This window comes from Phaethon aethereus, assembly GCF_964289735.1.
Source record: "Phaethon aethereus genome assembly, chromosome: 2".
Taxonomy (NCBI): Eukaryota; Metazoa; Chordata; class Aves; order Phaethontiformes; family Phaethontidae; genus Phaethon; species Phaethon aethereus.
The window spans coordinates 80,089,849-80,115,682 of NC_138582.1; the positions used below are offsets into that span (position 1 = coordinate 80,089,849).

A 25,834-nucleotide genomic window follows, 5' to 3' on the forward strand; every position below is an offset into this window, starting at 1 on the left:
AAAGCAGCTTCTCTGGAAGAGTAGATAGTTTCGTAAGTAATATTACTAAGTTTGTACAAGTGCAAACTGTCCCAATATGAAACATTATGAAGTGTATAACTGGAGGTTAATGTCTTGAAACTGCAAAAGTATGATATAGCACAGAATTTGGAAACTAAGTCAAATTATAATGGTGAGTATAATGAACAGGATGATCAAAATAATAAAGGGCAAGGTACAAGCAGAGATAAAACTAATGCACTTCCAGATAATCTTCTATTTATCCCATGCCTTTTGAGAGAAGGAGACTGCAGGAATAGTTGACCCATTATTCTGCTAATAACAAATGGTACCAAAATATCTACAATACTGATCTATGTTTTGCTTCAATCTTTAATAAAAAGGTTATCTATGGTTAGATGACCTACGTAATTACCATCTGTGATGAAAATGGGGAAGAAGAGAGACTACTGAGGTATTTTCAGATCATCTGGATCTCAAGCAGTTCCTTCAGTAACCTGAGAACATATTAGTAACTATTCGTAAAAGTTCATGAAGGCTGAGTGAGGCCCAAAGTTAGATACTAGCTTCAAAACGGGGGAAGAAAAGTAGAACACAAGAAATTATAGAACAGTCAGACTGCAATTTAGCACCTTAAATAATAATGTTAAACATCTAAAGCAAGTCTGGTATCTGAATGAAAAGTGAATTTCACCAGGTTCCAGATATATGAAATCAAATATATTTCTGTAGGAAATTCTACCATCATTTTTTTCAAGAGCAACACCAGCACATTGCTGCAGTTACTAGGCTTGAGAGAGCAAGTCCTGATAACTGATCTCAGTAAAACGAATCCAGAAAAATTCAGTAAAAATTAGCAGAAAAAGTTGTGTATCCCTGATGGAGAAGTTAATGTTGTTAAGTAGTGGCCCATGCAGATTTACTGTTCCTCAGCCTATGGGTTTCAAGGTCACAGGGAGAGCCAGGCCCCCTGTACAAAATTTAATTCCTCCTTCTACAACTGTGGACTTGAGCGCTTGCTATATTGCAGGACTGTGGGATTCAGCATCTCTTCCTCACAATTATTTTCGTGTGGCTAGGGATGTCCTAGAGCTGAATAAAGCAGCTGAGAGCAAGGGATCTCTCTCTCTCCTCTCTCTGCTGAGAACTGGTCTGCATCCCTGACCAGAACACCCATGCAGGAGAAGACAACAGGGAAGGGAAAATGAGGAAAGGGGTGATGGAGATTGATTGAGCCTGAATGGCAAAGAGAGCAATGTAGGGAACAGGAGGTTCTCCTGTATCTCCTCTTCTTATGTAGCTCTCTCCCTAGGACCTATGACAGATCCCTTGACTCTAGTAATAAGCTGTGACATCGCGGAATCACAGAACAGCTGAGGCTGGAAGAGACCTCTGGAGATGGTCCAGATAGAAGTTCTCCAGGTTAATCAATCTGCTACTGCAAAGCGTAATGCCTCTGGCACATGGTTGCTTTGACAAGCAGCTGTGGACCTCAACCTTTTGTTCTGTGTTGTTTTGCTTCTCCAGAGGGGTACATCAGATGCTTAGACACCAGCTGCCTAAGGAACAAATTCTTTGACGTTGTTGGAGTCCCAAGAGTACACAGTGGATAGTTTCTGACAATCTTAAGTGCTAGCTTTGGTTTTTTTCCCCTTTTAGAGAAATAAGGTGGAATACACAGAGGGCTTTTTTTTCCTGAAAGTCCTTTGCTTTCCAACCCCAGACTATAAAATTCATTGTACCTTCCTTTTCCCTGAGGCACAGCAAACCTTCAGGTTGAGCTAGGCAAGGATGTATATTTTAGGCTACCTAGTGAAATTGGTCTCTAAAAACATATGGCATTTCAACTTTAGCAATGACATAACTGTAATTTGACTGTAATAATGTTCATTTTATTAAATGCATCCTGGGGAAAAAAAAGTGTTAGCTAAAAAGTAGAACATTCAAAATAGAAGGTCAAATTCAGATCTAGGTACTGTGCAGTTTTAACTACCTTGTCCGTATATAGAATGGTGCAGTCATTAATTACATGACAGTATGGTAATTTTTTTCACTAGACCTTTGCCTCTAACTATAGACCTGCTCTAAGGACTGATGGGGGTTTTAGACATTAAGGTGTGAGATGGTCCTAGCTGGAGTTTGAAGAACGAATTGAAAGATGCAGGCTTCTAGTTTGGAGAGGGAAAGTAGAGGGGGTGAGTCCATCAGGTGGGCAAGAAAACAGAGAGTCAAATGGAAATGTAACTTGGTACTTCTTCTTACTCAGCTGATGAAGCACCTTATGTCTGGTCTTTCAGAAGAGAGTTATGTTGAACTCATCATTCTGGAAAGGCACGAGATACTGTTGAGCAACCTTTGGGCTGATTAAGTTTTTTGTTGTGGAATTATAATTTCGTTTCCTGAGAAATTGCATGAGACTAATATGAGGAATTAGATATTACAGGCAAACAAACAAATGACATCATCATCAAAACTTTTTGAAATGGCCTTTGCTGTTCAAGCTCAGAGAGGTGGAAAGTAGTGGAAAGCTATTAAAGCAGAATCAGCTTGGGAAAAAAAGACAACCAGTACCATCATCTATATGGAACACCTCTCCTATGAGGACAGGCTGAGAGAGTTGAGGTTATTCAGCTTGGATAAGAGAAGGCTCTGGGGAGACCTTTTTGCAGCCTTCCAGTACTTAAAGGGGGCTTATGAGAAAGATGGGGAAAGACTTTTTAGCAGGGCCTGTTGCTATAGGACAAGGGGTAATGGTTTTAAACTAAAAGGGGGTAGATTCAGACTAGATAGAAGGAAGAAATGTTTGGTAACGAGAGTGGTGAAACACTGGCACAGGTTGCCCAGAGAGGCGGTAGCTGCCTCATCCCTGGAAACATTCCAGGTCAGGTTGGACGGGGCTCTGAGCAACTTGGTCTAGTTGAAGATGTCCCTGCTCACTGCAGGGGGGTTGGACTAGATGGCGTTTAAAGGTCCCTTCCAACTGAAACTATTGATTCTATGATTAACATACTGTGTAAATTTCAAATATTTGGGGGGGGTGGTTGTTGTATAGATGGAACAGAGAATGTGCTTCATTTTGCCCATTCAGATCTTTTACACTTTTGTGAGTAAATACAGAATCACATAAATATTCTTGTATTTTAAATAAGTATATATGTGACATTGGTCTTTACAGCCTTGAGACATCAAAACTGAGATGCCTTGAAATCCCAAATATTGTGATCTCTTTTAAAAGTAGTATTATGTTGTAATTCTGGTTTGTGTCTTGATTTTTTTTAAACTCCCCTTGCTTATCCCAGTGTATTTGTGTGTGTGACAGTGAGGGTGGCCAACTCTACAATTTTTGAAGCGGCTGCAAGTAAAGCCTTTTCATGTTGCAGAAATTCTCACACCCACCTCTACTAGCTCCTTCCCGGCAATTAATTCTGCCAGAATGTTCTCCCCACATAGATTTGTGTTCATCCTTCAATCTTATCACTGCTGCTTCTGAGTTTTTCACCCTCTCTCTCTCAAAACAGTGGGTACAGTTGTAACTTTCCACTTCTTCCTCATCTGTTCCTCCTGCCCCAGCAAGCACTTCAGGGGAAGGAAAAGTGAAAGCCAAGGAGCTTTTCTTCCTTCCAGCCAGCTGAGAGGAACGGGGGCAGGGAAGCTCAAGCCTTATCCTCGTTTCAAACCCAAGGAATCTAAGAAGTGCAAGTGTACGGACAGGGCTTCCAAGCTACTCCATTGGTTTCTCTGCTTTGTTACACCGGCGGTCGATGTGCCTCTGCTTCTTCTGGATAAAAACATGAACAGTGGCAGAGAAAGAAGGCAGCATTAGGCATTTAAAGGCCAGTTTCGGTCCGTATCATCCCAGTTACCTGCCTTCTCTTCCACCAGGCTAACGGTTAGCCCTTTGCTCTACATTTCTCGCTTACGATGACTTTACGGTAGCCCCAGTTTTTCACCTTTTGTAGTATTGTAGTACTCCCAAGTCCTTCTTGCTCCTGACATTACTCTGGCCACCAGCAGCCACCCTTGGGACATTTAGGGTCCGTAGCATCCATGTCGCTTTGGTCTTTTCATGGAGAGCTTAGGCAGCCCTGCATCTTCTGGAAATAAGGATGTGGTGAAGCAACAGCAGAGGCCAGAGGGTGGGTCCAAGGGGGCAGAGAGGGACCAGTCCTGTGGGGAGGGACATTCAGGGAGGCAGTGTGCTGGGGAAGCCGAGCTGCCGATATATGCTTACACAACTTTAGCTGGTAAACGCTGTGCATGATGGATATGTAACTTCGGTGAGTTATGCATCCAGTATGTTTCAAGCGCCTGCTTTGTTAGGAATAACTAGGTCCTTCAGGACAAGGAAAGCTGGGGGAAATGTATGTTATGCTGCTTCCTAACTCGAATACCTGTTTTTGACAAAAAACGAGGCACTATTTCTAAAGAAGGAGATTCAACCTCCGGGAGAGGTACCCCGACAAACAGACCCGCCAAGCACTCTCTGCCCGTGTGAGTAATCGCAACGGGATTTCCAAACGCATCTCCCTCTTGCGTCGGGAGCTGCTGCCACGCGCCCGCGGAAGGCGCGGCGCGCCCCGAGCCACCCGGCTGCGGCGACCCCGCGGGCGCCGGGCAGGGCCGGAGCCGCGGCACAGGGCGCGCCCCCCGCCTGGCCGCCGCCGTCGGGAGAGGCACCTGCGGAGGCACCGGGCCCCTCCGGGGGCGGCGGGGGCCGGGCGGCGGGGGCCGGGCAGAAGGGCAGCGGTCGCTTTCACGGTCGCCCGCTAAGGCGCCTGCCGCCGCCGCCGCCGCCCTCGGGCGCTTGCCCTGGGCGGCCGCCCGCTGCCCTCCGCCGCAGGAGCCGGGCAGGGCATGTGCCTGCGGGGCGGCGCCTTCCGGAGGCGCGCCGAGCCCCGGGCTGGCTGCGCGGCGGCCGCGGCCGCCCGGCGCACCATGCCGCTCCCGCCGCTCCCGCCGCCGCCGCGGCTCCTCCTCTCCGCCTCCCGCGCGGGAGCGCGCTCCGCTCCACTCCCCGGCTGCCTCCTGCAGCAGCGGCGGCGGCGGCGGCGCTGAGGGAGTTGGAGGGGGCTCTGCCCGATGTGGCAAGAAGCGATGATGATGAGGAGGAGACGCCGCTACCTGCTGGAGCGGGCCGAGCAGGCGGGCGGCGGCGGCTGCGGGGCGAGCGGCGAGCAGTCCCGCTCCCGGGACTGGCTCTACGAGTCCTACTACTGCATGAGCCAGCAGCACCCGCTCATCGTCTTCCTGCTCCTCATCGTGATGGGCGCCTGCCTGGCCTTGCTCGCCGTCTTCTTCGCCTCCGGGCTGGTAAGAGACGCCCTCCCGGTCTGGGACCCGCGCCTCCCGGCATCCCCGCTCCCGCCGCCCGCTCGGCATCTCCGCGCGCGGCGCCCAGCCGAGCCGAGCCGAGCCGGGCGGGGCGGGCCGGGCCGGGACGGGGCGGGCGGGAGCCGGTGCCGCTGCCCCTGCGGAGGAAAGTTGTTGGCGGGAGGCGGCGGGGCGGTGGGAGCGGGGCCCAGGCACCCCCCACCCGGGCTCTGCCGCCCGCTGGTTTGAGGCGACGCTGGGAGAGCGGATGGGGCGAGAACTGAGTCAACAAGCGCATCGAGTTTAATTCACTTAATTCATTGGCTCTGCTGCCTTCCAACTGGCAGCTCAGCCGTGTTGGCCTTTTTGGTGGCAGGGTTTAAATCGCCGCACAGAAATGCGGTCCGTACTTCGGCACTTGAAGTAACATTTTATGGCAAATAAGCAGAGGCCATTCCCTCCCTGCTCCCCTCCCTCGACCCCATCATACCATTTTCTAGCTTTTGACCCATTTTCTCAAGAAAGCTTTTGGGCCAGCGCAGCCTTTGTTTTTACGGCAGGCGAAGTTCGGTCGGTCGGATACCTTTTCTTCGTGTCCAGCGCGGAGCTTCCAGAGTTTTCAGAGAGGGAAAATATGTCACAGCGGCAGGTGACAGTCGGTATCACTGCATCTCGCCCAGAAATCCGTGGCGTTTTGCCCTTGCGTTGGTTAACGCGAAGGAAAAGCTGCAGAGGGCAGTAAAATTCTTGCTCCTTTACAGAGTTTTCCTGCTGTTCATGATTAGAGGCAGGCTCTTTGCATTACTGTATACTTCTGAAGTGTAGAAGGGGGATTTGAGGGGTCTCAGACTTTTTATCTTTTTTTTTTTTAACGAAAAAATCTTTTAACGGTCTTCTGGAAAGCTTAATGTTTATTGAATAGAGCTAGAGATCTCGGAGAGGATGAGTAGGTTAGTATAATCTAACGGGTTCTTTTCTAGAGGCGCTACACATAACAGCATTTGCTTAAACAGACAGAATCCCACTTTCTTGGTTGTTATGACCAAACTTTTGTCTTAAAAACTGCAGGAACTGCTTGCAGGATTAGCTAAACTTAGAATTCTAATCGGTGGTTTATTTCCCTTTGGTATTTGTATTAACCGTCTTTTGAGCTTTTTGTTTAAAGTGCCATTCCTACTAAATGCAGAGCAGTTGTAAAAGAGCTAATGTGAGGCCAGTAATGGTGATGCCTCATAATTCAGGTGTTTAATGCCTACATGTTTCAGTTTTGGAGCTCTGTGTGCAAAATACACCTTCGACACCTTACCTCATTCTAGTGTGTTAACTTGGGTGCTTGTCCCTCAGGGATGAAGGGACCAGTGATGGAAATGCAAGTCCATCAGATGTGAGGAATGGTTAGGTGTGGAGACGTACACAATACTCGCCTACAGTTAAGGTGGCAGAACCTGGGCTTGACAGTGTTTAGCACTAAATTCCATACCTTTCGGTCATGGTACAGTCTACAGCTTGTTTACGAGTGGCACATGCTTATCTTCGTAATTCTGTTTCTTGAGGTAAATCATTCATGGTAACAATGGTGGCATAGCACTGGGCCCAGGTTGAGGGACTGCTGAAAGCGATGGAAACAAAACTGTGAGCTGACTGCATTTTGCCAGGCTTTACTACTTCAGAAAGAGTGAATTTTATAGTTCAATCTTCATTTGGAATTCCAGACATACCGGAAGAAGAAAAAAAATGCTTTTAAAACCTGTTTCCTGAGCCTTTATCTTCCTGTGGCTAAGAACTGAATGGGCGACCAGGGAGAGAGGTGGGGTTCATCCTTAAAGTTTCCAGTCGATGGATGAAAGTAACTTCAGGCGGAGAGAAAGCTTGCCTATATGGACTTCCAGCCACAGGATGTTGGACAAAATCCTTTGGAGCCCTGCCCAGAGCTTCACCTAAAAGCGTTTTATTATAGTCTAGCTCTGGTTGCGTTTGTGATTAAAATATTCCTGAATGTTTAGATGTGTTTCTCCTGCATCTGAATAAAGAATACTCTTTTTATATAGCTGTGGAATCCTAGTCTTTTTTTTTTTGTGCCTGATGGATGTAAAAGGGGCACGCAGTTAGGAGTGTCTTGAGCCACAAGAGCCAATACTAATATCGTTGTCTTTATTTTGCACATCTAGTACGTATGTGATTGTTTTGGCAGAAGATTTAATGTTGTAGAGGAGGCGCAATGGAAGCGAAGTGGGACAGTTCTGTGTAGGTCTGTGCTGTGCATTTGAAGTTAAAGGAAGTCTTTCTTAACAGTTGTTTCCTTTAGATTTCGTACAAAGCAGTTAAGATTTTACTGAAAATTACTTAAGTCCGTTGTGGAAACAGAACTCCAAAATGACTCACCGTAACACTCGATTCGTATTTCTCGCTTGTACTTCAAAGAACAGCTTAGAACGTGGAACGTGGCGTTAGACATTGTTAAGAAAGGATGGATGTTCGTGAAGCATGAACCATTTTTATGTTCTAGGCTTTCTTAAAAAAAAACTTGAAACCAATGGAAGTGAGAGGTTTTCCTTCTATTTTAATTTTTTATTTGGTTGTTAAAATATATCATATATATAAAAATATATATATTCTGAGTTGCCTTTTTTTTTTTTTTTAATTGGCAATGTATTCTTAAGTGTTCCCAAACACAGCCAGCCACATAGGGATGTATTCCACTTACTCAGCTATTTCAACCTGTCAGAATACGAGCTGTAGCCTTCCTGATTTCAGATGAAAAATTTATAAAAGCTGTTGCAAAATTACAGTAAACAAGATTACTTACAAAGTGTGCCTGGAAATCTGATTACTTTTCTTTCAGACAATGGACTGCTATTGTTACTGAGAGAGGTTTCTTGGGAGATTTTGCTTTTATTTGTTTCAGGAAACTATTGTGATTTTGACCTTTGGAATTAAGCACTCTATCTCCTCAAACACTAGATATAAGACTCCCAGAATCTGCTTGAAAAATCGCCATTCACAGCTTGGAGTTTTAAATAATGGAGTGACAGTATCAGCCTTTGAATATCCTGTGTCGAAGTATCCTCTCTATTGCTCTGTACTTGGCGTGAACTGAAAACTGGCAAAATGAGATCAGTCATCCATGTTTAGCTGCTGCTTTAATCGATAGAGAGTAAATTATTTTCCCAAACCTGTGAAAGCCTTCCAGTGCTTAGAAATGCCAGAGGTCAGCTTCATTTTCTGTCTGGTTGTTGTCTTCTTCTTTCAATATAATATGTAGGGCAAACTCATTATTTGGCCCCCTCTCCCTTTTTAGTGCTAAAAACTTACGACCATTTTTGTGGTATCTAGAACAGTTTTGTCTCTGGCCAGAGCACATCTATTATAACTGCAATTTTAGGAGAAAAAAAACCCGCCATTTTTAAATTCATAATGTAAAATGTGACTGTATCTGAAATATCTGCAGTTGTGATGTTTTGTTTCTTATGTGGTTAAACAAAACTCTGACTTAAAACAGGGATGATGCCCAAATTGTACGATTTATTGGAAGGCCATAACTTTCCTTTATTCATGAATTTTCTAGACATAAAGCGTGCCCAGTCCATAGATACAAGCTGCAATAAAAACCTACCGTTCAGGGTTATCAGAATCTTTTAGCATTTGTGGTGGAAGTGGGAGAAGACCTACGTCTGTCACGATCTTTCTGTCCCTTTTCCCAAAACTCAGGGTCCACCAATCTGCTGCCATATATACATGTGTTTTCTTTCAGACCGCCCTTTGTGCCCCTTGCTCAAAGACTGCAGGGCTGCTGTGCGGTCTTTACCTTTAGCAATAGTCTGTGGCCCTTATCTGTCTCCCGAATCCTTGCTGCTACATGTGACCTTGTAAAGCTCTTAAGATGCGGTTGTTAAATGTGTTGATGTTGATGTGGAGCCGCATGCTTCTTGATGGTATCATTGGCCAAGTTGAGCATGTGTTGAGTGAAAAGTGCTTCTACAATGTGGCATTCTGATACCTTCCCTCTTCTGAAGCACCATGAGATGGCTTTGGGTTAGCTGCCTGATGATTGTCTGTGGAGCAGAAGTTTTACTTATCCCCCTCAACCACTTCTTTGAAGTTGCTGAAAAGTTCATGATCATGCTGGTAGGCTCAGTTATGATTCCTCAACCTTTTTACTGATTCATAAATCCAAGAACCTAAAGATTGGCTGCACACCTACATCACTGACATGCCCAAATACCTTCTGTAGCAAAAGGGGGAGTAGGCAACCGTTTTTAAAAGGGGAGTACAATTAACTAGGGAGGCGTACAGGCAACATGGCAGATGTACATTCTGCAAGAACTGTTTTTCTGGCACCAGACTGACTGAATTTATCTTCAGCTGATCCTACATGGAAGCAGAGGTAGCTGCCTCATTCTGAAGGAGCACATTAAAACTTTCTAGCTGCCAACCTGGCTGGCAGGGAACTGTCTCCATGTAAAGAGAAGAGGATCAGAAGAGTCCTGTAAGCCTCCTGGGGCTTGAACTGGGGTGTGCCATTCCTTTGGGCCCTTGGTCAGAATGGCAGCAAATCCTCCCTGCCTCTAATTGGTCTTACTCCATCTAAAAGAAATTCTTGCTGCTTCTTGTAAACACTGGACATCAGCCAAACTCTTCCAGATTTCCATGATCAGAATCTCATCTTGAAATGCTGGGGGAAAAGTCTTCAAGTCCATGTGGACAAAGTGGCTTTGGAAGACATGTTCCATCATTCTCATGGCAGTGTCTCAAGTGATGAAGAGTCTGCATGAGGGCATCTGCCTCTGGTAATGTTCTGATTAGTAGGCTGGATCTGAAAAATGCATTCGTCCACACCAAAAGGTCACCACACTGACATTGCGGTGATGTTATATTCCTATTCATAAGATGCTCAGTTATAACCTAATTGCATAGAATAATACAGCTGTACTGTAAGTTCACATCCATGTAGTAAGTTCACTTGTATTCTCAATTTTAGACAATCTTTTGATATCAGCCCTGTGTAGTTTAAGGCTTTTTTGGTTCAAGAGCACCAACTGTCTTCCCAAAGTCCAAGAATACCCAAGGTCTGAAAGCATTTCTTGGAATCCTTGCAGACTGAAAGTAAGTCAAAGCATCCTGCTGTATTGTTTTCAAACTCCAGCATATCCATTCCCCCAAAAAGAAAGGGAATTCACAGCAAAGGTAATGAAGTAGGAAAATCCTCACTAATTGAAAGACAAGCAGAGACAGGGTTGTTTGCATGCTTGATGCTGTGGTTGTTGTGCCCAGGAGGTATCCTACCTCTTCTTAAACTCATTCTGCCAGATTATTGCTACTGCCAAGATGAGGAAGAATTCAAAACAAGCATTAGTGTATTTTTAATGCCTTTTCTTTCCATAATTCCAGCTACAATTGAGCATACAGTTATGCTTTCAAGTCCCATATTAAAATGTTCCGTGAGGAAATAATGTCTAAATTTTTTTTTCTTGTCTTTAGGCACCATATTACAATATATTCTTCCAGCTATAGTTGCTGGCTGTTTGACATATCTAGTTGCTGGGTATTTGATACAGTCTTAAGGATATTGCCGTCCCTGCCAAGTGTTCCTTCCAGTAGTATCTTTGGTTGTCTGAGCATGACTTTTGTAGCTCGTATTACATCTTTAGTCAGGCCTGTAAAGGTTGCTGCACCTTCCTGTCTGGAGCAGAGATTGCCTAGCTTTGTGTCTGTTTTCATTCCTCAGTACTACATCAGCCTGGGCCTTTTCTTCTTTAATTTTCTGATGGAAACTCACAGTACATCTGTGGTTACTTTTAATGCTGCTAAGAGCTTGTCCCATTTGCCAGTCCCTAACAAGCCTGGAAACAGAGAGTCGTCAAGATAATGAGGTGCTGGTGGCAACCTCACTTTGCATGCGTCTGTTTCATCCTTCATATTGAATAATCTAAATGCTGAATAAGAACTGGATAAAACCATAGGTAGGACTATGTTGGAAAAATACTTAGCCTTGAACTGTAATCTTAATAAATTGAAGTTTTGTGGGTACCCTGGCAATGGAAAACTTACTTAATGTCGCAAATTGTGACTCAAAATGGTGGATCCACAGCTCCAAATCATTACTGCAGCTGACAGAAATGACAGCGTATCAAGTAGAGCTGCTGTTTACTGAGGTGCAATGGGAGTAAGACAGATGATGCATTGGGCTACGACCGTCTGCTGTCTTTGTCAGCATCAAGCCAGGTATGTGGATTCAGAAATCATGTATTGGCAACTTCACAGTAGGTCTGCCATGGACCTGTGAATACCTGTCTGCTTATCTTGCTTGATTTTTTAAAAATTGGTTTCAAGTTCCTTGTTGTCGACAAACGTACCTGACCCATTTATGGGGATCTTAAAACTCTCATAAGAATGGTGAATAGGTTTCTTTGGCTGAGCCTTCAAGAGGTCTCCTAGATTAAGGACATTAACCAGAGATCACAGTCTCTACGTTTATGCTGTGAGTAAGAAAACTTCTCCTCGTTATAATGGTAGCAGTCACTGGAAACTTCCAGACTGCACTGTGCATCACTCCAAGCTGAGGGACACTTAACAGAGGCAGAAGTGATCTGCACATCTCTTGAGTGGCTGGATGTGCCAGCACCATGGGAACGAAGTGCAGCTGACCACCGGTAGCGTTTCATCCCGTGCCGACAGCCACAGTCACAGTTAGGCTGTGATCCCAGACGAGCCAAGTGCTGCCACAGTGGCTTCTGCGTGTTTCAGAAAGAACCGAGTCAGCGCAAGCCTTATCGATATGTGATGGTAAGAAGATGCCAATAGATTAAGCTTCTGTGTGGGTGGATCTGGACTCCAAAATAAATGAATTATCACAGTTCTGACCCTTTTCCCTGCCTTCGCTTTTCTTCTTTGAGCATCACTCCTGACCCTATTGAAAAAAACCCAGCTCCACACATTTTCTTCTCCAGATCTTTTATTTGTATAACTTGAATAAGCAGCCTCTGGACACTGAACCTTATTCAGATGATGCTGAAAATTCAAGGGACTATTGCACCATCTGTGCAGAGGAGTGTGAGGCTGTCTCTACACTTATCCTCCCAGCTGTTTCTCCATCCCGTATAGAAAGATTATCTCTTGTCTCTAAACAGAACTCTTGTTCTTAGTGGTGATATAAAAGTCCCTTGCTGTTCCTGGTGAGAACCTGTTCCAGCCTTGTGTCTGGGAGAAGCAGTGGAAGCAGCACCCATCACCACAGGCCTCTTGGCCAACAGAGGTCTGTTGTCTGAGCATCTACTTCTTCCACCATCCATGGTTCTAGTTCTGAAGTTTCTCTAAGCTGGAAGATGTGCTCCAGAGTGCAGGAGCAATGGCTTCTGGTTGTATGCTCAGAGTGTGCTACAGAGGGCAGCTGGGGTAAGATGTACTCTGGCCGGGATGTGTTTCCCTTACAGCTTCAAGTGCGACCAGTCTGGTGTTTGATCATTGGATAGTCCCATGAGATCCCATGTGGACTGATGGCTTTTCAGAGCCACTCACTGAGGTTTGCAAAAGTCGTTAGAACTTGCGTTTTTCACTTGCCTCCTCAGGCAGCTGAACTGTGTCCTGTGTGACCTCTTAAAGACCGTAAAAGTGTAAAAGCACTGTGGACCTGCCCACTGACTGGATAAGTGGGATTGCTGTCCTTCCATTCCAGGTAAAATTTCCCCTTTCATATCACCAATTTGCTGCTCCTTTGTCCAGCCCTGCAGGAAAATACTAGGAAGACTAAATTCCCCCAGCTCCTTTTCCAGCAAGACTGAATTCGGGCTGAAGACTCGCACGGCTTATTTCTCCCGAGAGGTGTGTTAGGAAAGCAGATGCTCTTTGAACTTGGCTCAGCGCCTGCTTGCTAGTGCTCCCACTCTTACAGAGTCACAGAATCATTTAGGGTGGAAAAGACCCTTAAGATCATTGAGTCCAACTGTTAACCTAACACTGCCAAGTCCACCACTAAACCATGTCTCTAAGTGCCACATCTACACGTGTTTTAAATACCTCCAGGGATGGCGACTCAACCACTTCTCTGGGCAGCCTGTTCCAGTGCTTGACAACCCTTTCGGTGAAGAAATCTTTCCTAATACCTAGTCTAAACCCCACCCTGGTGCAACTTGAGGCCATTTTCTCTTGTCCTATGGCTTGTTACTTGGGAAAAGAGACCAACATCCACCTTGCTACAACCTCCTACAACCCTCAGCCTCCTTTTCTCCAGACTAACCCACCTCAGTTCCCTCAGCTGCTCCTCATAAGTCGCTTCTCTTGCTTTATATACCCTGGCATGTGGGGATGCGTCCCCTTTCTTTGATTCAGCCACTGTGGTGGTCCTTTCTAGTGGTACAGTGGTCTGAGCACAGTCTACTCTGGTCAAGACCTAGGAGGTGGTAGGTTGTCCATACCAGTAGCTGGTCCTATAATCCCCACTGGCACCCTGCTAGCTTGTGCCAGAAAGTGGCCATCGTTTCTCACTTGGGCTTGTTTTCTGCCCCAGCGAGTCCAGGCAATTTCCAAATGCAGCTGGTAGGTGGTGGGATTTTAGACACTTTACGTGATGTGATTTCTGTTTAACACTAAAACAATTTTTACCAGATTGTTTTTGGTTTCTTTGATTTTTAATATGTTCTTACCTGTGCCTTAATGAAATGGGGTAACAGTACTGGTTAAATAAGACCTGAGCTTATTAAATAGAAATGTCCAAATTTGCAGAATGTCTTTTGCTCTGTTTCCTGTGAATGTGTCTGAAGTTTTGCTCCTTTATAGAGCTGTTATTTGGCACAGTTATATTTCAAATGTAATTTAACGTGTTGGTTACCGTTATTTGAAATTTTGTCATTATAAAAGTAATACCCATTGCAGAACGTGGGCCTGATCCTGGAGTCAAAAATGAAATAAGGACTCCCTTTGGTTTGAAGTCAGTTGAACTGAGAGCCATATGAGAGTGTGGAAAGTGTCCTTAGGGGAGTAAACTTTAAGAACATTTTCTGTGATAATAGCAACTGTGTTTAGTAAGTAATTGCAAAACCTTAGAAAACATTTGAGAAGTAATTACACAATGACAGTAGTGACTTTTCAATATTAAAACTATTTTTCATGTTACCTTATTACACCAATATGTTAAATCTGTGGAATATTCTTGCAAAATGTGTTTTGAAAAGACCTGGTAGAGAAAGAAGCCTAAGCTTACCTTTTCCTTCATTAAACAGACCTTTAAAATTAACACCATCTCCTCATGTGCTGAAACTCATGTGCTCAAATTTTTCAGATTTTGTGATCCTTACTTTTAAGCAAGTTCCATCTTGACATTTTTTCTTGATTACAGCCAGATTCTCAAGTTGTTATGTCAGGAGTAAAGTGGTGAGGGAAGGCCACCTTTTACCTTCGATTTAAAAGTGACAGCCAAAATATGTAACTGTCAGTATTAAATAGCTCAAAGAATTGAACAAGGACTTCAGTATTTCTGACTTCCACGGGTCTATATGGGTACAAGGAAGGCCATAATTTCACTTTTAATATGCATTACAGTGCAGTTAATCTGAAAAACATGTCTTTGAGTCCTGTGAAGTAATTTATTATCCACAATGTTTAACTGGTGGAGCTCTTTCAACAATGACATATTTTGAATATATTTAATTGCAAAGCATACATTTTTCGTCAGTGTGTTACTCAGTTTATGTATTTTGTATTTATTGGAGAGTTCCTTTAAGATTATTTTGAAAGTAAGAGGAGGAGGGATTTTGAGTACATCTGAAAAACAAGCTAAACTAAGTTACTGAGCCACATTTTTGGAGAGGAATTCAGAACCAATACATGCAGGATAAAACATGCAAGAAGGATACGTTGATCACTACATTTACATTAAAAATAATCTAAATGATATGAGTAGGTGTTAATTAGCTCTGGAGCCCAAAATAATTAGTTTCATCAAAGTGCAAACTTTTGCTCGCTTTGCTGCGTATTGTCTCAGCCCTCTTCTGCAGGGGACACTTCAGGGAGCAGAATGTAATTAAATGTCATTGCTGTCTGGGACGTGGTTTATATTCTGTGGCTGCCAGATAGTGTCATTGGGTAGGACAATTTTATAAGTGCACCAGCTGAGTGTTGTAGCTACTAGTAACAGGGTTGGACCATCTTGTTTGTCATAGGCTGTTAAATGTCTTTAAATAGAGCTACTTTTGATAATTGCCAGCCTGAGAGAAGATTGAGATGGTGCTGGATGACCGAAAGGCATGATAGTCCCGTTCATACTCTCTGAGCCCCTGTGGGCCCTCTGAACCCCAGATTATTAAAGAAATGGTTGTATGCACTGACAGATGTTATATGACATGTGGTTAACAAGATGAGAGGATACAAATCGATGGGAAATAAATCAAGAGAGAGAAAACTGCCGATATGGCAAATGATGATATTTAAAGAAAGAGGAAAAGCTGCTCACCGTTGAGGTTGGGTGCATGGGGTTTGCACAGGGCATATTTATGTACATAAAATACACAAGCACACACATCCTGGTTCTGCTAGTTATGTTTTTGGCAGGGATATGAGTCTGTCCTTTATCCCATGGCATACGGTACAGTAGGAATGGTCACAGGCTCATGGGGTTCCCTGGCCACACGTTTGTGTGCAGGCAGCTCCCGTGGAGGTTGCTCCCTGTTGGTCTGAGGTGGACGCTGCCTTTAAAAATCAAAAGAGCTGTATCAAAGGACAGTTGTGCTCACTCCATGCAGAGCAAAGAAACCTTAAAAATAAATGTTACTCCATCCATATCTAGCCACTGTGTTGCAGCTTTGACCATCCTTGAAAACCCATCTTTTCTAGTTCTTTTGCATTCATTTGGAAGTGGTGGTAGCACCAGAGTTGTTTATGGTGTTCATCATGCATTGAGGTGGCATCACGATGTTGTCCCTCGTTTATTCTTTTCCTATGTTTTGCATTCTCTGTTGGTTTTTTTTTGCTGCTACTGAGCACCAAAGTGATGTTTTCATGGGTCTACCTATGATAAACACCAAATTTCTCCATTTCTAAGTGTTAATAGTCAACCAAGAGCCTGTTGTCATGTGTACAGAATTAGGTTTGTTTTGCCTGAGCTGCATCACTTCACATACATTTCCACTGAAATTTATCTGCCATTTTCTTGCTCAGTAGTGACTATTACTGAGATCCTTTTGTAATTCTTCATAGTTGGCCCTCATCTTTGTCAGATTGCTGTTCACCCCATTTCCTAAATTGTTTGTGGATATGCTGAACAACATATACCCTAGGATTCCCAAGGACTTCTGTGGGCATTTTGTGACCTTTGTTTTTAACAGTTTTTCCCAGGATACATGCCAGACCTACTGATCCTTCCCTTAGTCTTTGAGAGAGATTACAGGAGAGACTGGTGTTACATCACATTCCTGCCTTTGGATACTGGGGGACTTTTGGGTGGAGGTTACATGTTACTACAGTTTCATCTCTTTCCCTTTTGAGTCCCATTGGCCCTTTCTGGTGAACCCTATCTGCTTGTGGTGATTCTTTTTACATTTCGTTTTCCTGCTTTTGTCTGTGATGCCCTGTGCTGATACTTCAATTTGAGACAGATCTTCTGATGTGTTCCCCCTGTATAGAATATTCTGGAATGAGAATTATCCCATGCTGAACACAGATACAAAACCCCCTTTTTGCTACAGTCTGCTTTTCTCTAACTGTTCTTTTTAAAACCTGCATCATTTGTTTACTTAGAAGTCCTTCAGCAGGCTGCCAACTCCTGATTATGTTTCAAAAAGAATTTACTACTTACTTTTATACTTAAAAATGATTTCTCAAGCTCTTTTCTTGGCTTGCATGATTGAGTCTTTGTATTAATCCTGATAAATTTTATGATCCTTTTTATTATCCCCTTTCAGGGTGGGGTTTTTTTTCTGAAAGAGAGTTTTTAGAAGGTATTCTGGTTGTGTTTTGGTCTTTCTGAAGTTGTTTTTGGGAATTGAATAGCTTCGGCTTGTGCCTCTGAGTTTTATAGTGTCTTCAGGCCACCTACAAAGATTCTAATCTGTAGGTTTCTAGTTCTCCCTTTCAATTTTAGTGTTTGGGTTTGGTTGTTCATTCATTCATGAGTCGCCATCCCTGGAAGTGTTCAAAAAACGTGTGGATGTGGCGCTTCAGGACATGGTTTAGGGGACATGGTGGTTCTGGATTAATGGTTGGACTTGATGATCTTAAAGGTCCTTTCCAACCTAGTGATTCTGTGATTCTGTGATTCTGTGATTTGCTTAACAAGTTTTGTCATTGTTATGAAGCAGCTCCTCAATGGTAATATTTTATGAACGAAGTTCTTTCCATTTCTTGAGATCAGGTTGAGTGTTTTCTTTTTCTTTGTATGGTTTTTAGCTTGTTCATTTGTTTGTTTTGTTTTTCAGCTGTGCATGAGGTGTAGACAGTGGTCTCAGCTTCCATCTGCTGTTACGGTCCTTAGCCAGTCTAGGTGGGAGTCACTGAAGTATCCCTTGACCTGTTGTGTTTTCTTCTTTGACAGCCTTTCTTATCTCTGCATTTCATAGAATCTCAAATAGTTTCTTTCCTGGTGGGATGACCAGTCATCTAGGTCATTTATTTTGATAAGTCTTTGCTGTTCAGTCTAGTTTTTTTGTTCATAGAGACTTCATGCTGTTTGTTGATTCTCCTAGATTGTTAATACCAGTTTTTCTTCAATCCCTGCTGAAGTATACGACTTTCAGTCTTTTCTGCCTTTTCAGTATTCTGCTGATGGTCTTTTTTCCACCAAGTTTTCAGTAAGACTATTGTGTAAATAATGTTGTTTTAACAACAGGCATTTTAGCTCTTCCATCTAGCTTAGGCTTTTAGTGTTTATGCAGAAATGTATACTTTCATGTGGGTGTTTTATTTCTCCGCAGAATTTGTAAAAAGAGTGTCTGTCTTTTTCTTTGCCGTTTCCTTTTTCCTTGAGTTTAATCAACTTCTGACCTTTCCCTCAAGTGAGAATTACACGTCTCTCCATGACATTACTGCTTCTCTTAAACCACGTACTATGTTTCTACAACCTCTTCAGTTTGAACGTCTTTCTATGACCTTTGAAGTGCCAGTAAGCTCATTCTTTTCTGGTTTAGATTAAGCTCAACTACTTCTAGAGACTCCTGCCCTATTCCCAAAATTTCCTTGTTCCTTCCCTTTTTAACACATTTTCTTAGCTGCTTATTGAACCTGTGCATGTCAACCTGTCTTGTTTTGGGAGCATTTCTGGGAATGCTACCATAGTTCTTCGCTTCTTCACTAGCCACCAATATTTTGCCTCCAGAACTTTTCTTTTAATCTTCCTTACTTTACTGTTACTTCCACAGCAGCCATGGCCATTGAGTCTTCCTGAGCACCTCCAAGGAGCCTTTCCAAACCTTCTGTGAGGTCTGATGTTTGGCATTAAACAGAGAAGTCTGTGGTCTCTGGTATGTCAGTCTTCATGTTCCTGATAATCATTGCTACAACACTAAGGCAGGCAAGGCTCACTCATAGCTATCAGGCAAGCTTGGAAAAATCTGGATGCAGTTGTTTTCTACTAACTGAGGAGATGAACAACATGAATATGTCGTTGGACTCACTAAGAAGAATCCACTCGCAAAATGTGCTTGGGGCTGTAGTCGAGCACATAGGTGGTCAGGAGGGTGTTCACAGTACCTACATGGCTGGTCACTGCGTTACCACTGCTGGTCCTGTGTGCTAACTGGGACAGACCCTGTAAGGTGGGAGAGCAGCTCCTGTTGGTTTCAGCCGAATCACTGTGCTGTTGCAAAATGCCGCGCTTCTCGTATGGGGGGGATGTGACAGCGCGCATTCTGCGTGACTTTTTCAAGTTTGAGGAGAGGCTCCGGGTGACCAGAATGTCACCTGAAGGATTTGAATGAAGTCTTACCGTTTTAATAGTGTCACAGTGCATTAACAAATGCAAAATGATCTGGAATCTGGCCATGAATGCAGAACTGCTTCTCGCTGCTGCAGCTTGGCAGCTGTAATGCCAGTCGGAATTACCTGATACATGTGACGTGCAAATTGCTGGACTGGTTGCGGACTATCGAGGAGCCGGATACCACCGTGTGCTAACAGCAAGCGTAGACGGCACGTCAGACTCATTAATAGAGAGAACTGAATTTCTCAAGGCAACAGACATCATGAATCAACGGGATTTGAGCCTGATGCTGTTACCATTGATCTACCAAGCCAAAGAGGGAATGCTGAATCAGAGGGAAAAAATCTCAGGCATGCAATTACATAGGGCCCTAGTGAAAATCAAAAGCTTCATTGACACAAACTTCAGGACGGTTTGATTAAAAGGCACAGTTCAATTAATTTTCTGCTAGTGTCCTTGAATATGTTGCACAAAGCTCAATAAAAGATTTAAAAAAAAAAAAAAGGCATGTGAGAAAGCTTCTAACCAGGCAGCTAAGCAAGAAAAACAAGCAAAGCTTTGTGTTATGAAAGATAAATGGTGGGCACGAAAGGCAGAGGAGTTTTTCTAAGTTGTGGATCCAGAAAATACCATGTGGGCTTGGAAGCAGCATCTGGCCTTGAAGACACTGCACCATTTCTGAAGTGAAGATGGACTAATAATGATGGAATTGATGGAAAAGAAATCTGAGATGGTGGGCCAAAATTTTTCCTTTGTTGTCCTAAATGATGAAGTCCTAGATCGAGCTGTACAGATACTTGGCCAGGAGCAGGGCACGGCACCTCCTAATAAAACAGAGATTTTTCCAGCTGTCTAGCAGATGGCACACAGTACAGTCAGCCGTAAGCAAATCCACTAAAATATAAAACCATGGGATAAGAGTCACAAGTAGCCAGAAGACTTTTGCAGCTTTTTTGGCTTTGTAGAGAACTATTTCTTGAGGTGTTAGAGAATTGAAATGCTGTCCATTTTTATGAAGGGAAGGGTGATGATATGTCTTCTGAAAATGATTCTAATTCTCTCAAGTCCCGCAAAAGGCTTTACAGGAAAAATGGGCAATTTTTGCTATAGTCAGTCAGCCTGGTTAAAAGTCCGGTTTTGATAGAGAGGTCAGTAAGTTAGTAATCCTTGAGCCCTGTCATGTTTCTTTTTAACACTCAACATTTTTGAAAACAGATATATGAAATCGTACATAGTTTTAATGTCTGAAGAACATTACGCACTTGTTTTTATGTTTGCATTTAGAAAATGATTCATTGATCTCAGCAAAAAGTGATTTTAGAAGGAATTTAATACAGTAAATGGTTCAAGTTAATTCAAAAAGTGTGGTATTTCAGATCCCAGCAGATGTACAGACTGCTGTCAAATTCCAGTAGATGGAAAGAATAAAGGAAGAAATACCAGAAGAATGAGAGACTACGGTAAAAGATTTTATGCTAAAACTGGTATTTTAAATGCTTGTTTGTTCATTTTTATAGAATACTTCATCAAGCTGTATGGTTTTATATAAAACAGTGACGTGCTCTACAGCAGCTTTGCTGTTTAAAATTAAACTGAGGGCATGGCATTATCTGGATAAAGGAAAGAACAGGATGTAGAATGAGAGAAGGTTGTGGGTTTTGGAAAGACGAGTGAAAGGGATTCTGCAGATTTTAGAGGTGATAAGATTATCACACACTTCTAAAGAGTTTATGGGGGTTGGTAAAATTTCTAACAGTAGACTTTTTAATTTCTTCAGTAATTAAAAGACAGCAAGATAGAAAACACTCAGGAAGACAGGGCTGTCGGGCAAGATCCATGTATTGCAGGCTTAGCCATTATCTTCGAAAGTGTCATGCTGATATTTTAATTCCATTACCTCTGGTGTATTTTAGTTTCTGAGACTAGCAACAAAAAAAGAAGGAAAGTGTTTTGGGGTTATTTTTTCCCCACCTCCTTGGTAAATGGCTAGGGAAACGGAACAGCTGTCCTTCAAGGATTTGTCTTTGCATCCAATATCATCTTTTAACCTGCTAAACACACTCTTGATTGCAAATATTGATCAGGATGCTACAAGTTCTAAATGTCCTGCTCTGGAAGTTACAATTTCATAAACATTTAGTTCCTCTGAAGTAATAGGAAAATATTGCTAAAAGTAGTTTCCAAAATAAAGCCCAGCCTCACAAGGCCTGCTTTTGTTGACCTGACATTAACGTGTATTTTTACAGGCAAGGTTGTGAAAAATCCCCCCCCCTTACACATTAAGGCTTTCTGGAAGGGATTCAAATTGTTGTAACAATTGTTTTCTCATATATTTTTTAATTGCCTAAGCGTGTATACTATTCTGTCTTTAAATTTCAGTTTTCCTTCAGAGCTGACACGGCGCACGGTGCGAGGCAGGCAGCATGCGACGGCGGCCGCAGGTTGTCCTGTAGTCGGCTCAGAGGGGGGACGTCCCGCTGCAGTCACTGAGGTTGCATTCAGTTACCTCTGATGAGGAGCCGATACCTTGTGGTCTGGGTTTTTTTTCCTGCCCATGTCTATAACATAACAAAATGCAAAATTGTGCAATAGCCAACCAGAGAAGGGGAGAAAGCAGAAATAATATTTTAGCTTGAGTGATTGTCTCAGCTAAGTGTTGAGATCAGTGTACGCATAAAAAAAGGGAATTGACTGATTAGCTGTTAATTTGGAACAAACATTTTTGATGGATTGATCTATATGAATACATATACTGTGTAGCTATGTACCTGCTCGAAACTGCAATGTAAATAGTGTTGATTTGTTACGAAGCAAGATTGTCCTAGAAAGCACAATACCTTTATTTTTTTTTACTGAAATGGAGAAGTGTGCTGTTGAAGTGCATGTGGGTATTCTCGCTGGTATGTTTGTGGCATGGCCATTACTACTGAAACACCAATTTTCCATCATTTAAATCTGTGGTTTTCCTGAGTCTCGGCTTCCTCCGGGAGCTTGCGGGTTCCTTCGGTGCTGCGACCATGACGGCGTGACAGGCGGTGCAAGGAGCCTAACGTCCCGTCACCCGCGAAGGGACCGATTCCTCTGATCCCGTAACTAGAGCTTTGCAATCCCGCCTGGAAGCGCGGGAGTCCAGGGTCGAAGCTAAATGCTCGGTTGTGACATGACTAAATCAATTCACTGAACCTAATTTCAGAGGTGGGGATGATCAAAAATCACAACACTCAGAGACGTCAATCAGCAGCTCTTACTGCTGCTGGTCAGGTTTTGTCGTTTGCCTCTCACTGTGCAAGGTGGCACGTACCTCGCTGCGTACAGCTCGTGCTCCGGCGGAGGCTTACGCCTGTGCCCAGCGTTAAGCCCATACCTTCGTTTTCAGCACGACGGCCCGAGTGCTTGAAAGCCTTAATGCGTGTATTTAACATCTGGAAGATGAGCGTTTGCCTTTCAAAGTTGGCGCCATCGCTTGCCGTTTCTCCACTCTTCTTCCGCTTACCTCCCGAGCGTCAGTGCCGCAGTAATAATCGCGTAAAAGTGTGACTTCGCGAATTGGAAAGGGAGGCAAGAATACGGGGCGCTGGGGGGTGAGCTGCCTTTCGTCGGGCAGGGCGGGGTACGTCAGAGAGAGCCTGCAGCCTGCGCGATGAGGTGTGGGCTTTCGTCGCGGCGTTCCCCTTGGTTTTGAACCTGCCGGGGCGGCGGCCGCTCCTGGGCTAGCGGCCGTACCGGCGGTGTCCGCGCCGCTCCTCTCCTGCTGGAACGCGGAGCTGGGGGCTCGGGGCTCGGCTGCGGGTTTGGGGCGCCGGAGCGGCTCCCGGCGCTGGGGCGGTGCTGGGCGGGCGGCGGCGGGAGCGGCCGAGCTGCCCGGTGCTGCGGCTGGCCCCGCAACGCGCGGCACGCGCCGTCGGGGACCGCCAGCAAAACAAAGCAAGTTTGGGGAGAGGAGGGGAAAGAACCTTACGGCGAGCATCTCTTTGTAGATGTCAGGTTGTGAAACTTGTTATAGTAGCGGGGCGGGGAACAACACAAAAACGTACATATTTACTTGTAAACTTATAGTTTTCCTCTAACTGCGGCAAGTCTTATAAAAAAAAACAGTTAGAAAAGTCACGTCAAAAAGCTTTTAAGTAAAATGTTAAGTATTTAAGTTGAAAACAAGGCTTATCGGAGCGCTGAGGAAGCAAGTACAAAACAAGGGAAAAAAATATTATTTCGTTGAGCCAAGACGTCTTACAAATCATCAAATTGGTGCTTTCAGATTGTTCCCAAGATTTTGCCAGCATGAAAAATGAATGCAAGGCTTTTCTGCATGAAGTGTGTGGTTAGCGGAGGATTTGATAAGTGTTGCAACAGCAGCATTTGGGGCCTGCTTTTGCAATCCGTGTTGCTACGAATGAGGCTGTTAGAATTCGTAACAGCTGGGGGAATGGGTAAAGATCCTACGACCAGACTTTGATATAGTGCTCTTCTGCTTCAGCCAGAGATACCGTTGAACACATACAGGAATATAAAATCAAATATTTATTCTTTTTGAATGCATCCATCACTAGGTGATTTAAAGATAGTAGAGTAATGAGTTCTATATAAGTTCTGTAAAGAAATTTAAAGATTGTTTGTTCTGAATCTCACTTCAAGTTATATTCTAGTCCTTGCTCTGGGTGTTGTTTGCACATTTTGAAGCAAGCAGTTGCTAGGAGAAAATGTATATATATAATCTAGAGCCCATCCTTCCAGATAAATACTTTAAACAGAAGCAAAATGTATAGTACCTGGCAAATATAACTGTCAAAAAGGCTTTTATAGAGTTATGGACGCATAGTTGATTTGGGAGGCAATTTGACAGCTGCAGTCTTCAATGGGGATGCTTGAATTTCACCTGCAAACCACACTAATCACAGGAATCGTGTGAATCCTGGAGCAGAAAGGCTATTCCGCTTCTGCAGATTGGGTTTGCCTTTTAGTTTGCTCAGTCCTGCGGGCCTGGTGCATGACTGTAGGGTGATTTACAGTTTTCTCAATCTGCTTCAACTAACATATTTCTCAATTTAGGAAAAGAAGTACCATGCAGTAGCGTGGTTAGTAGTTGTTTATGAAGTTAATACTCCACATAACATCTTCTTACAGTGAAAGCAATCCTATTTTGATTCAACTTTTGATATTCGGTCATGTCTTTCTGGGATATCCGTGTGCAATCAGTTTAGAGTATATTATTGTTGCCTGACCTTTAAGTACATTAGTTTTTAACTTCCTTTTCATTTTCCTCTGTTTCCAGGAAATTGAAGACCATGTGGCATTTTTAATAACTGTTCCAACGGCCCTAGCAATTTTTTTCGCTATATTTATCCTTGTCTGCCTAGAACCTGTATTTAAGAAGCTGCTTCGTATATTTTCTCTGGTGGTCTGGGTATGTCTTGTTGCCATGGGATATCTCTTTATGTGTTTCGGAGGAGTCATCTGTCCCTGGGACCAGGTAGGACTGTCATTATTATTAATTTCATTTTACTTCCACTGGGTGCATTTCCAAGAACCATTCTTTGCAAAAGCATTCACATTCATTTTTGTGGGACATCTCGTAAAAAGTTTTTGTGACTGTTGGCATGCTGAGACTCCCCGCATCTATTTTATAAATAACAGAGAGATGTGCATACTTAGGATATGGAATTATTTGAAAAATTTTGCTTTTGTATTTTTAAGCTCCTTTGCATAATGAACATTTGATTCCAGTCACCAACTTCTTTGTATAGTGAATATTGATTTTAGTGCCCAATTAACATGGCAGAAATGCTAGTTTTGTTCAAGACCTCTGATGCTATCTCCTTCAGCTTAAAATGTTTGAGCTCTCACTGTAGGCTTTCTGCGGTCTTCAAGATGTTCTCTAGCAACGCAGGAGAAAAAAGGACTGGGAGTTTCCTTACATTTCTAGTGAAATGAATGATTAAGGAATCAGGGAAGTACCCTTCACATTTTTTAAATTTTGTAATGAAGAGAAAACAAAAATACAATTGCATCTTAACAGCAGCACTTTTGAAATACCAGTATGTGATGTGCAGTGTCCAACGCTGTGCCTGATCGATTCTTCTGTGTTCTGCCATATCCTTTTCCTTTTCCCAAGCCTCTCTACATGGGAATACTCCTGATATAGTAATTGTAAAACCCTTTGAAGGATGGCAAAAAGCTTTAAAATGCATCAGTGTATCTTCTGAAAATTTCATGCTGATTCCATGATTTTATTATAACCTTTAAATGGTAGTGCTGTATCTGGGTGCCTTTTTAGGTCTGCAAGGTAAACTTGAAACAAACTCCCTGACTTGTTATTCAGATCTTGCAAAGACTTATGCAAATGCTGAACTTTAAGCATGCAAGTACTTCCTTTAAAATCTTTAATTCAAATTATTTAAATCACTGGTGTATGTTGGTAATATTTGTTTTGGAGCCCTTACCTTTTTGGGTGACTTTTATGTTCTCAGTTTCTTGAGAGGTTCAGGGATTACTTAGCTATGAAATGGCCTTTGTGCTTTTTTGGGGGGGGCAAGGGGGAGTGGGTTTGAAGTATTTGAAACTACCAAACCAGGCCACACTTGCATGTAATAAAACACAAATCAGAACATGTAATATTTTTCTCTA

At 43.3% G+C, this 25,834-nt stretch overlaps 1 protein-coding gene across 1 annotated transcript in view; it reads left to right on the forward strand.

Moving 5' to 3' along the window:
* Positions 1-4,965: 4,965 nt before the first annotated feature.
* The window catches only part of ADCY2 (adenylate cyclase 2), a gene marked incomplete at its 3' end in the record, with an annotated part of 224,900 nt that continues 204,031 nt past the window's right edge, over positions 4,966-25,834 (forward strand). Inside the window, exons 1-2 of the mRNA XM_081996352.1 lie at positions 4,966-5,310; positions 24,483-24,680. Coding sequence (XP_081852478.1) covers positions 5,080-5,310; positions 24,483-24,680 — 429 coding nt within the window. The 5' untranslated portion in view covers positions 4,966-5,079. The remainder of the gene's footprint in view (positions 5,311-24,482; positions 24,681-25,834) is intronic.